The sequence below is a fragment of the Mustela lutreola genome, chromosome 6 (genome assembly GCF_030435805.1).
Source record: "Mustela lutreola isolate mMusLut2 chromosome 6, mMusLut2.pri, whole genome shotgun sequence".
Taxonomy (NCBI): domain Eukaryota; kingdom Metazoa; phylum Chordata; class Mammalia; order Carnivora; family Mustelidae; genus Mustela; species Mustela lutreola.
The window spans coordinates 145,490,724-145,502,223 of NC_081295.1; the positions used below are offsets into that span (position 1 = coordinate 145,490,724).

General features: G+C 42.8%; 1 protein-coding gene across 2 annotated transcripts in view; it reads left to right on the forward strand.

Moving 5' to 3' along the window:
• The window catches only part of RNF182 (ring finger protein 182), a 63,660-nt gene extending 52,843 nt beyond the window's left edge, over positions 1–10,817 (forward strand). For both annotated transcript variants that reach the window (XM_059179366.1, XM_059179367.1), the window contains exon 2: positions 7,578–10,817. In XM_059179366.1, the coding sequence (XP_059035349.1) occupies positions 7,788–8,531 (744 nt within the window). In that variant the 5' untranslated portion in view covers positions 7,578–7,787 and the 3' untranslated portion in view covers positions 8,532–10,817. The remainder of the gene's footprint in view (positions 1–7,577) is intronic.
• Positions 10,818–11,500: the final 683 nt, after the last annotated feature.

Below are 11,500 nucleotides of genomic sequence, written 5' to 3' on the forward strand. Positions count from 1 at the left end.
CGCAAGAAAATAACCGCATGTATAATATTAGGAGCAGTATTAAGTTTGGAGACCTAGAAGCTACAAGAGAGAGGATAAACATATCCTCTCTGTCCAAAGAGTAAGATATTCTGCATTTCAAAAGATATTAAGCAAGACCAATAAATGGTAAAATTTGAGGAAGTTTTTGCAATACGGAGGATAGTTTAATATGTCTTGTGACAAAGAACGTTTACAAGTTGACCAGAAAAGCCCAGAAATCCAATAGAAAAATAAGCCAAAAAATAGGAAGGTGTAGTTCAGAGAGGAGCAAGCTCAGAAGGCTGATACAAGAGAAGGAACTCCAACCCATATCATGGTCTGTCGTCGCTCAGATGGGCAAAAATTTATGGTCCGCTAACATCCATTGCTGTTGGAGGATAAGAGTCCTGTACTACTGGTCAAAGTTTGTGTTATACTCCTGTTGGAGAGCGGTCTAGCCACATGGGTCAGTGGTAATATCTGTTTGACTCAGGAATTCCACTCCTTGTCTCTTAAATAAAAACACCCATACGTAAGAGTGTCACAAGGTTGTGCTCCTCCGTAATGTTTGTGGTGGGGAGAAATGAGGATAAATGGATGTTTGCCAGGGGAGGAATGGTTGGCTATAATTACGTCATATTCAAATGGTGGGATATGCGTTCATTAAAAAAGGAATTTAAGGCTCTTATTAGTTGAATTGAGAGCTTTTTGTGAGCCATTATTATGTGGGGAAGGCACATTGCAGAATACTGGGTATTACTTAGTAGTCAGAAGACAATGGAAAACTTGTGCTTCTGTGTGTCTGTATAATTACATGTACATGGATACTTATGTATACATGGGAATATATCTGGAAGAAACATACCAGGTAGTTACTGTGTGTTACTGGGGGAAGAGGGTGACATTGAGGCTGGTATGGGTGGGGGGAGTGAGGAAGAGACATTAACCAAATAAAAAAAGGACAAATGCACGTGCACACACACACACACACACACACACACGCTACTAATAAATAATGATATTTATGAGGACATTTGCATGTTTATGAAGTCTGAATATGTACATCCACGCACAAATGAAATTTTAAAAGTACATTTATTCAATTTTATAATTTCTAGTTTGTGTACCACTAAGGAAGAACCTCAATCTAAAAACATTATTCTCAAATCAGATACAGTATGGTAACTGTCCAGGGCTCCTTGGATTATAAGTAAGTAGCAGAAATCCAACCAAAAACTTAGCAGAAGCGAAAAAGGAAATTTATTGGCTGCTAGGAGCCTTCTCACAGGTCCAGGGCAGCAGTCATCAGCTGTCTGTCTGCCTATATCTCTGCTTTCTACTTTTCCTGTATCTCTCATTTTATTTTTGACTTGATTCTCTCTTTTTCTTCCTCCTGACAGCCTGACAGTTCCTTGAAACATCTTCTTCTGGTCTGTGCTCCCTCCCTTCCCTGGCATGTTCCTTCTTCCCGTGGCTTCACATAACAAAGTCCTAGGGAAGAGCACTGACTCTGGGCTGAGTCGCCTGCCCACCCTGACTAATCCCCGTGAGCCGGGGAGGATGGAGTATTGTGATGAGGTCTGGGTCACAGAGTCCCACCTTGAGAGAAGGGGGTACTGTGCGTGGTGGATGGTGCAAACACAATCACACCGAGTGAGTGGGGAACACTTCCCCAGAGAGGAATGGTTGGCTATAATTATGTCATATCCAATCCACTACAGCAGAAAGGGGAGGGGTTCTGTGTAAAGGAGAGAAAAAGATCCTGGGTAGACAGAAACCACAGGTGCCCGCTGGAGGGCTTTGTTTCAAGTATAAGCCAAGTTTGCATCTTTAATATCAAAGGAATTACATAGTAGAGGAAGTGTATTTGAATCAAGCAGTAGGTACCATGTATGTAGGGTAGGGAGAGTAAACATTTGTCCAGTAACCCCAACATTTATAATGGGTAAGTATTGACGTGTATTATCTTACCCCAGATGTTTCACAAAATACGTGTTAAGTGATTAGGAAGGAGTATCAGCTTCACGGATTTGAACATGTATTTTTCCAGAAAACAAAGACCCTTTTTAAAAATCCCCAGCCTTATTGAAATGCAGTTGACTTATAACATTGTGTAAGTTTAAGGTGTACAATGGATGTGATCCCCGGGTATACTGTAAAATGTTTACCCCAGTAACCTTAGTTAACACATTCATCATCGCGGGTAATTGCACGTATTTATTTTTGAGGTGATTTTAGTGTGTTAGCTTCTTTCCCCTGTGCCTGCTGAGACACACTTGTAGCTGCCGCTGTCGTCGAGGAACGTGTGCGCCAGATGCACTCACCCTAGAGATTCCACCCATTTTAATACTGACTTATAGTAGTGCCTGGATATTTAGGTGATTAGTAAGTGACAGTTCTATTTTGTTAAAAAAAAAAAAAATTAATGGAATTACAGACCAGAGAGGAAAAGATGGTAAGTTGATCCAGAAATTCGGGCTATAAAAAATACCTAAAATATTTAACCGGAGATGTTTTTTCCATTTCCTCCCTCCCGTCCTCTCCTCTTCCCTCCCCTCATCACCCCCCCCTTCCCTTCCCTTCCCTTCATTCATTCATCTAGTTTTATTTATTATTTCTTTATTTTTTTTACTGTAACAGATAATACTTTTTAAAAAGATTTTCTTAAATTAACATAGAGTGTATTATATGCTTTGGGGGTACCGTTCTGTGAATCATCAGTCTCACCCAATTCACAGCACTCACCATTGCACATGCCCTCCCCAGTGTCCATCACCCAGCCACCCTGTCCCTCCCAACCCATCCCCCAGCAACCCTCAGTTTGTTTCCTGAAATTAAGAGTCTCTTGTGCTTTGTCTCCCTGATCCCATCTTGTTTCATATTTTCCCTCCCTACCCCCAGCCCTGCCTCTTAGATTCCTCACATCAGAGAGATCATATGATAATTGTCTTTCTCTGACTGACTTATTTCACTCAGCATAATATCCTCTAGTTCGATCCATGTCATTGCAAATGGCAAGATTTTAGGGTTTTGATGGCTGCATAGTATTCCAGTGTGTGTGTGTGTGTGTGTGTGTGTGTGTGTGTGTGTGCGCGCGCGCGCGCGCGCGTGCGCATGCATGTGTGTGTACGTATCTCATTATCTTTATCCATTCATCGGTTGATGGACATCTACGTTCTTTCCATAGTTTGGCTATTGTGGACATTGCTGCTATAAACATACGGGTGCACATGTCCCTTTGGATCACTACATTTGTATCTTTAGGATAAATACCCACTAATGTGATTGCTGGGTTGTAGGGTAGCTCTATTTTCAACTTTTTGAGGAACCTCCATGCTGTTTTCCAGAGCGGTGCACCAGCTTGCATTCCCACCAACAGTGTAGGAGGGTTCCCCTTTCTCCACATCCTTGCTGACACCTGTCGTTTCCTGACTTGTTAATTTTAGCCATTCTGACTGGTGTGAGGTGGTATCTCACTGTGGTTTTGATTTGTATTTCCATGAAGCCCACTGATGTTGAGCACTTTTTTGTGTATCTGTTGGCCATTTGGATGTTGTCTTTACAGAAATGTCTGTTCATGTCTTCTGCCCATTTCTTGATTGGATTATTTGTTCTTTGGGTGTTGAGTTTGTTAAGTTCTTTCTAGATTTTTGGATACTAGCCCTTAATCTGCTATGTCATTTGAAAATACCATCTCCCTTTCTGTCAGTTGTCTTTTGGTTTTGTTGACTGTTTCCTTTGCTGTGCAAAAGCTTTTGATCTTGATGAAGTCCCAATAGTTCATTGTTGCCCTTGCTTCCCTTGCCTTTGACGATGTTTCTCTAGGAAGAAGTTGCTGTGACTGAGGTCAAAGAGATTGCTGCCTGTGTTCTCCTCAAGGATTTTGATGGATTCCTGTCTCACATTGAGATCTTTCATCCATTTTTTGTGTGTGGTGTAAGGAAATGGTCCAGTTTCATTCTTCTGAATGTGTCTATCCAATTTTCCCAGCAGCATTTCTTGAAGAGACTATCTTTTTTCCATTGGACATTCTTTCCTGCTTTGTCGAAGATTAGTTGATCATAGAGTTGAGGGTTCATTTCTGGACTCTCTATTCTGTTCCATTGATCTGTGTGTGTGTTTTTGTGCCAGTACCTTACTGTCTTCATAATGACAGCTTTGTAATAGATCTTGAAGTCTGGAATTGTGATGCCGCCAACTTTGGTTTTCTTTTTCAACATTCCTCTGGCTACTCGGTGTCTTTTCTGGTTCCATATAAATTTTAGGATTATTTGTTTCATTTCTTTGAAAAAAGTTGATGGTATTTTGATAGGAATTGCATTAAATGTGTAGATTGCTTTAGGTAGCATAGACATTTTCACAATATTTGTTCTTCCAATCCATGAGCATGGAACATTTTTCCATTTCATTGTATCTTCCTCAATTTCTTTTATGAATACTTTATAGTTTTCTGAGTACAGTTATAGATAACACTTTAAAAATGTCTTAATGTGGTAGATAACACAGAAAAACATATTGCCCCATGGTGTATCCAAACCCAACACTCCTGAGTACCACCTGTGTCAGGCAGCAGAGCATTTTCAGTCAGCGGGTGCCCTCCCTGCACTGCTTGCCTCACCCCCTCAATGTCGGAAGTGATCCCGACTTTTCTGTTACTTACTTCTGGCTTTTCCCCTTAGTTTCACCACCTAAATTCACATCTTGCATGGTTCAGTTTTGCCTGCCTTTTCAGCTTTCCAGAAGTGGAATCACGGAGCATGTCTCCTTTGGGTCTTGCTTCATTGATTCTGCATCACAGATGTTGTCCACAGCTTTTGTCAGGAGTGAAGGCAGAGTGGGAACGCACAGCTTTTTGATAACTGACTCTGGCAACCCTGTGAAGTTACAGATTTTAGGTTATTAATTGAATTCTTTGAGGAATCTTAAGAGTCCCAATGAGACAGATGAAGTGTTTATTCTCTAAGAACCCTTGCAGTTGGTACCCTGCCTTCCTGAGAGGAATGATCACCATGCTGTCTTGTGCCTTTCCAGAAGAAATACTTGTGTTGGCTGCATTTCTAGGGACGCACCAGAGCTCAAGGCAGTAAGCCAGTCCTGCCCGCCCAGAAGTGCCTCTCTCACGGGCAGGGCTTGAAGTATTTCAAGCTGGTAGAGTGGGTTTCCTGGAGTTAGTCTTAGAATTAAAGTAGTGTCTTTTTTTTTTTTTTTTTTTGAAGATGTATGTATTTATTGGAGAGAGAGTATGTACAAGTGTGCACGTATGGGGGGAGGGGCAGACGGAAAGAATCTTGAGCAGACTCCCCGCTGATCATGGAGCCCAACTCAGGGCTCAATCCCACAACCCCAAGATCATGACTGGAGCTGAAATCAAGAGTTGGATGCTTAACCGACTGAGCCACCAGGGAGCCCCTACGCATAAGCCTTTTGTTGGTGTTTCTAGATGCATATTCTAGCTTTCTATGAGTCTTATATAATTTTGCTTATTTATCCTCACTCAGTATTTTACTGTCTCTTTTCCGGATGTCTCTATGTATATGTTCATATACTGTCTTTTTCCTTTTTCATACACCTTCATGTACACCAGTCCTATTGATGATAGTAGAGGCGATCGGTGCTGTGATTTCTACCCTTGCCATCAGTTTCAGTACGCCTGGATTTGAGAAGGCATTAAGGCTGAGTGGGTGGGTAGAGAGAGAAAAGAACAGAACATTCCGTTTGAATAGGTCTCTGGTCTGCGCTTAGCGACCAGGAGGCCTGATGAGTGGGAGCTGTCCAGGACGTGGATCTGCAGTAACCTGCCCAGCCCCTGGGCCCCTTCTGTGAAGGCGGTGAGGATTGGGAACGGTTACGGCGATAGAGCACCTTCTTGGTCTGTGACTCCACTCCTGGAGATAGATGTTCATGTCACAGGAGAATAAGAAGCCAGCTTTGTAAGATTATGGGCAAGACACAGTCACATTTTGTGACCGTATGGGCACATGTTTCATGAACAGGATCAGGAATGAAGAAAACATTCAGGGCCCATGAAAGGAAAAGGCACAGAAGAGTTGATGTCTGTGTCTGTGTATCCTTTTTGTGTGTGTCCAAGAGTGGATATATAGAAATTGGCTTATGATAACAGTTCTGAAATACATGCATTCATATATAATGAACTCTGGTGTTGTTGTTTTGTTTTGTTTTGTTTTTTAAAGATTTTATTTATTTGACACAGAGAGGGAGAGCACAAGTAGACAGGGTGATAGGTAGAGGGAGAGGGAGAAGCAGGCTCCCTGCTAAGCAGAGAGCCCAATTCGGGGCTTGATCCCAGGGTACTGGGCTCATGACCTCAGCTGAAGGCAGATGCCCAACTGGCTGAGCCCCCTCGGTGTCCCAGTAAACTGTATTTTAAAAAACCCTTTCTACATGTTTTGGTTGTCACTAGAGATTCTATTTGTTGATTAGCTTCCTTTTCCCAGCAGGAATGTCTTGCAACTGGTACCCATTATGCATTTTTGTATAATATGATGTCAATTAAAAAATTCGCTGAAGTCACAAAAAGGAAGGCAATATATATTCACAAGCCAACTATTCATAATTTCATATATTTCAAGTTGAGCTGCCCACCGCCTCTGCCCCATTATGTAGAACAACCCACAGCAAAGTCGATCCCTGTGGGGTTCTACCTCTCTACCCGCTCTTCCTCTCAGTTCTACCTGCTCTACTTCTCAGCGCTGCCGTGCTTGGGGATGTGCTCAGAGAATCAAATCCAATTTGATGTTTTCCAAAGCAAAACACAACTAAAGACAAATGTGTTACCCAAAATGTCATATACTTCAAGGGCAAATGCAGACGGTGTGGTGATAGCTGCCTTCTGCTGCCCTGTTCGTTCGTACTGATTACTGGGGACTGACCGGGCCCGTGGAATCACCCCCCAGTCTGGGCCAAAGCCAGTGACAGCACCTGAGGGCCAGTAGTGAGTGCTGTTGACTCTGTTATGCTTCCTGTTCACTACGGAGAGGGAGTTGACAGGAGCTGGAGCAGGGGAACTGGGAATGAGCCTCACACAGGCCGTTCTCCGTGCCCATGGTGGCTGTGTTTACTTCTCTTGGCTGGGAGCTAGTCTTGGCTGTCAGATGTCCTTTGCTTCATTCTTCCTTACGTGAATTTATCCTTCAGATTTTCCTTTTGTGTACTCCAAGATACTACTGAGGGCATTTAGATAACTGGTGTTTATACTGTTGATAATCTGAATTAACCAGTCTGTATTGAATGGAATCTGACTGCAGGTGTATCTGTTTCTGATAGATGATGACTCGTTTTATTTTCGAAGAGGTCAGAATTTGTTACCAGTCTCAGATAGACTCTGTATCTAGTCATGCTGGTGGTGCTCTAAATGCGTTTACACCAGTAGGAATCTTAATTCCTTTTTTACTGTCCTATTTGTGGATTGAGAAAGCTAAGCATGTAGACAGCACTTTCCTGTCCTGGGGCTCTCACCTTTAAACCTATTGCTTCTAACCACTTGGAGCTCAGAAAATACCATGAAGCACATTTCAGTGAACTGTTGACTATATTAGAATCTCTTTTTTCCTTTGCAGACCCTTCATGTGACCTTTTTAAATATGTATTTGAGACAGAGTGAATGTAGAAGCTGAAAATGCCTGGAAGATTGCTGGTTTCTGTTACTACCTGTCCAGCCTTTTGGCGTCAGTGCCTGATTTGGATGATGTGATATTCCGAGGGACGCCTTCATCGACGTCGTTCTTCCGCGAGTTGCCTCTGGCGGGAGGTGGTAGACACCATTCAAGATGGCCAGTCAGCCGCCAGACGAGGCGGCAGAGGCTCAGGTCTCTGACGAGCTCGAGTGTAAGATCTGTTATAATCGGTACAATCTGAAGCAGAGGAAACCCAAAGTGCTGGAGTGTTGTCACAGGGTTTGTGCCAAATGCCTCTACAAGATCATTGACTTTGGGGACTCGCCGCAAGGCGTCATCGTCTGTCCTTTCTGCAGGTTTGAGACCTGCCTGCCAGATGATGAAGTCAGTAGCCTGCCCGATGACAACAACATCCTGGTAAACTTGACTTGTGGAGGCAAAGGCAAGAAGTGCCTGCCCGAAAACCCCACCGAGCTGCTGCTGACCCCTAAGAGGCTGGCGTCCCTGGTCAGTCCCTCTCACACTTCCTCCAACTGCCTGGTCATAACCATCATGGAGGTGCAGAGAGAGAGCTCCCCGTCTCTGAGCTCCACTCCCGTGGTAGAATTTTATAGGCCTGCGAGTTTCGACTCTGTCACCACCGTGTCGCACAACTGGACGGTGTGGAACTGTACGTCCCTACTCTTTCAGACGTCTGTCCGAGTGTTGGTGTGGCTGCTGGGCTTGCTCTACTTCAGCTCCTTGCCCTTAGGGATCTACCTACTGGTGTCTAAGAAAGTCACTCTTGGGGTTGTCTTTGTCAGCCTCGTCCCTTCAAGCCTTGTCATTCTCATGGTGTATGGTTTTTGCCAGTGTGTTTGTCACGAATTTCTAGACTGTATGGCACCTTCTTCTTAATTAATATGCAGACTAAGAAATTTGACACACATTGCCATCTTTGAAGCTAGGTAATTTATCATTTATTTATTTTATATTCTCAGTGATTAGTGTCCATGACATTAACAAAGCCATTGGCCCAATGTTTGTGGTCTCTTTTCCATCAAAAAGCTGACTCCGTTGGTTTTCCTATATGCTGGACATAGAAAGTGCTCATTTCTTCTTAGGTGTTGGCAAAGATGCAAGCATGTATAAGCTAAGCCTTCACAGAGCACTTCTTGTGAGCCTGCCCATAGAAAGGGCAGGAGTTCACTCACCCCTGCTAGAAGGCACTAGCAGGGAGGGGTTAGGCTGTAGGAGGGGTCTTTGCAAAAGGTTAGGGATGAACCTGTTCCTCTAATCCTTAATAATCTATGATGGTGGGTGGACACAAGAGGAGAGCTTTCCAAGACACATCTACTTGAAAAGTGTGACCTGCCCCTCCCCCAACCCCTCCCACACTCCTCCCGCACCCCTCTCCCATACCCCCTCGTATCCCCTCCTGCACCCTCCTCCACGCACCCCCTCCGACACCCCTCCCACACCCCACTCCCGCACCCTGTTGTTGGCTCCCCCCAGAATCCTCTCCAGGAGCTCTCTTGCCAGTCAGCGCGCTGTCCGTGTCCCAGTGACGCGCTCCTTCCTTCTGTACATGGTTCTTCGCCAAAAGGAAACTCGGCCTCATGCCCTTGGCAAAATACCCATTTTGCCAGATTTCTAAAGAGAATTAAACATATTGCGGAATTTGTCTTTAAAGCAGACTCATGACTGAATATGGCCGCCTGTCTTTAAGACCCTTTCGTCCATATTTGTTGTCTTCTCTCCTCCCTCCTCTCTGAAATTCTCACAGAGCAGTTATAGTTCACGGGCGTCTTCATGTGGGTCCTGCCCTCGAACGGTGTCGCTGAGTTTTGTTCACCACCTTGTTCGGCAACCCCACCCCTTACCCTGGGTGATGTTCTACTTCAGTTAGTTGTTCGAAGCATGAGGATTTTTCCCCCGTTGTATTTCAGATTCTGCTAGGGACTTGTTTAACTTAATCCTATAACAGTCTGGGGGTAAGTTGTGGCAGTGGAAACCCAGAAACAATTCCTGAGCTCCCAGGTTGAAGTGCTGAGAATGCCAGTCTTCTTGCTGTACTGGGCTGAATTGTACCAGAACATAACGGTTTGGGCTTCTGTGCACAATGGGGTTGCATTTGGCCAAAGTGACAGGGAAAGAACACACAGAGCCGACTTGCTGCTTGAGAGGACCCTCCGGGGCAGTCAGACGGAGGCGGCAGGGCGTCCCTTGACCTGTTGCTCTTCCTCTTAAAGCCCATTTTAGCATGGATTCACGTTCTTACATAATTCATTTCAAATAAAAACACAAGCTGTGTGACTTGAGTTAATGAACTCCTTTTCGTGATGTCGGGGAAGTTGAATGTATATATTTATGAGAAGAAACTCTTTAGCAGATTTTAGGTTTGAGGGAATAGAATGTCCACAGAAACTGGGCCAAAAAAAAAGGGGGGGGGGTTTCAGTTCCTAAAACCCATTACTGAGGATTAACATTAAAATATTTATAACTCTTAGAAAAGGGCTTTCCTAAGACGACTTCCCCCTGTTTTTGGGAAACATTTGTTGTGTGACACTGTTGTAGTGGACCAGTCTGATCTCTCTTTTCAGGAAGAATTGACCCTTACTTTTAGAATAGTAGTTTGATTTTAATCATATAACTCCTGTCTTTGAGAATACATACCCCTAAGGGTGAGTATGATGGAAAACCATACCTGAAGTGTGGCCCAATGAATTTAATCCTCGAGTTACAGCTGAATACATTTATAATTTAATAAAATCTAGATTAGAAAGCATTGTGAATGCAGTTTCCAAAAATCCATTTGTACTTAGAGTAAATACAATGTTTAGGAGGTGTTTCATGGTTTGGATTTATATATTTATAAGGTTTTTAAAAAAAATGTTCATTTTGTCTGACATGTACATCAAATTAATGAGTTATGATGAGATTTCTAGAAAGCTCTGGATGTGGGTACTGTGTATTTTGCTTCTTCGTATAATGTCTGCAGTGCTAAATTTGTCTCTCTTTGTATATTGTGCTAGCCTTTTTTTTTTTTAGTTGTCAGTAAATTAATTTGGTTTTAAAGAATTTTAAATGTAAGCCAACAGAAAATTCTTTATGCTGTTGAATGAAAACAGGACAATGCTTCAATATTTTATTCACTGTGATAATATTTTGTTTGTCCATTAAATTATTATTTCGACACTAGAAGTTTGACTTCCCTGACTCGTGATTGAGATTCAGTTATTACTACGGATTTCTGTTAACATTGGGTAATTGTGAACTGGAGCTTTCAGAAGCACTGATGAAGCTAGTGCCTCTGTCATACACATGAAGATTCCAGAACTTTCCTACAAAGTTGATCTAACTGGTCCCACCAGTTTGTTTTTGAAAAACAAAACAAAGCAAAACAAAAACCAAGCAACCAAAAACAAAACAGGGGAGGGAATTTGAGAAGACAAAACTAAACCATTGTCTTTATCATTATAAGTAAATTTTTTGGTTTTAATTTGTTTGATTTATGTTCCAGAATCTGACTAGCCACTCAGCAAAACAGTGTCCCTTTTAGTTGGGCAATCACTAGCCTTCTGTGAACGGGCAAGTTTTTGTGATTACCTGATCTTTAAATATAACCATTGTTAGGCAAAGTAGACATTGTTGACAGTATGTAATGGTTACATGTTTATGATAATTAGTGAATTGGTACCACATGTTAACCAAGAGAAATGGTTTTCATTCACTTCTGAAACCTTTGCATAAATGAGCAAGGAATGTGGTTAAGGAAAGGCATTACCTGCACTAGTCAGTCGTAACTTGGATGAGTCCTGCCTGAGAGACCCACAAATGATGAGCCTGTGTTAGGTTGTAAACAGACACCCTGACTTCCAAGAAAT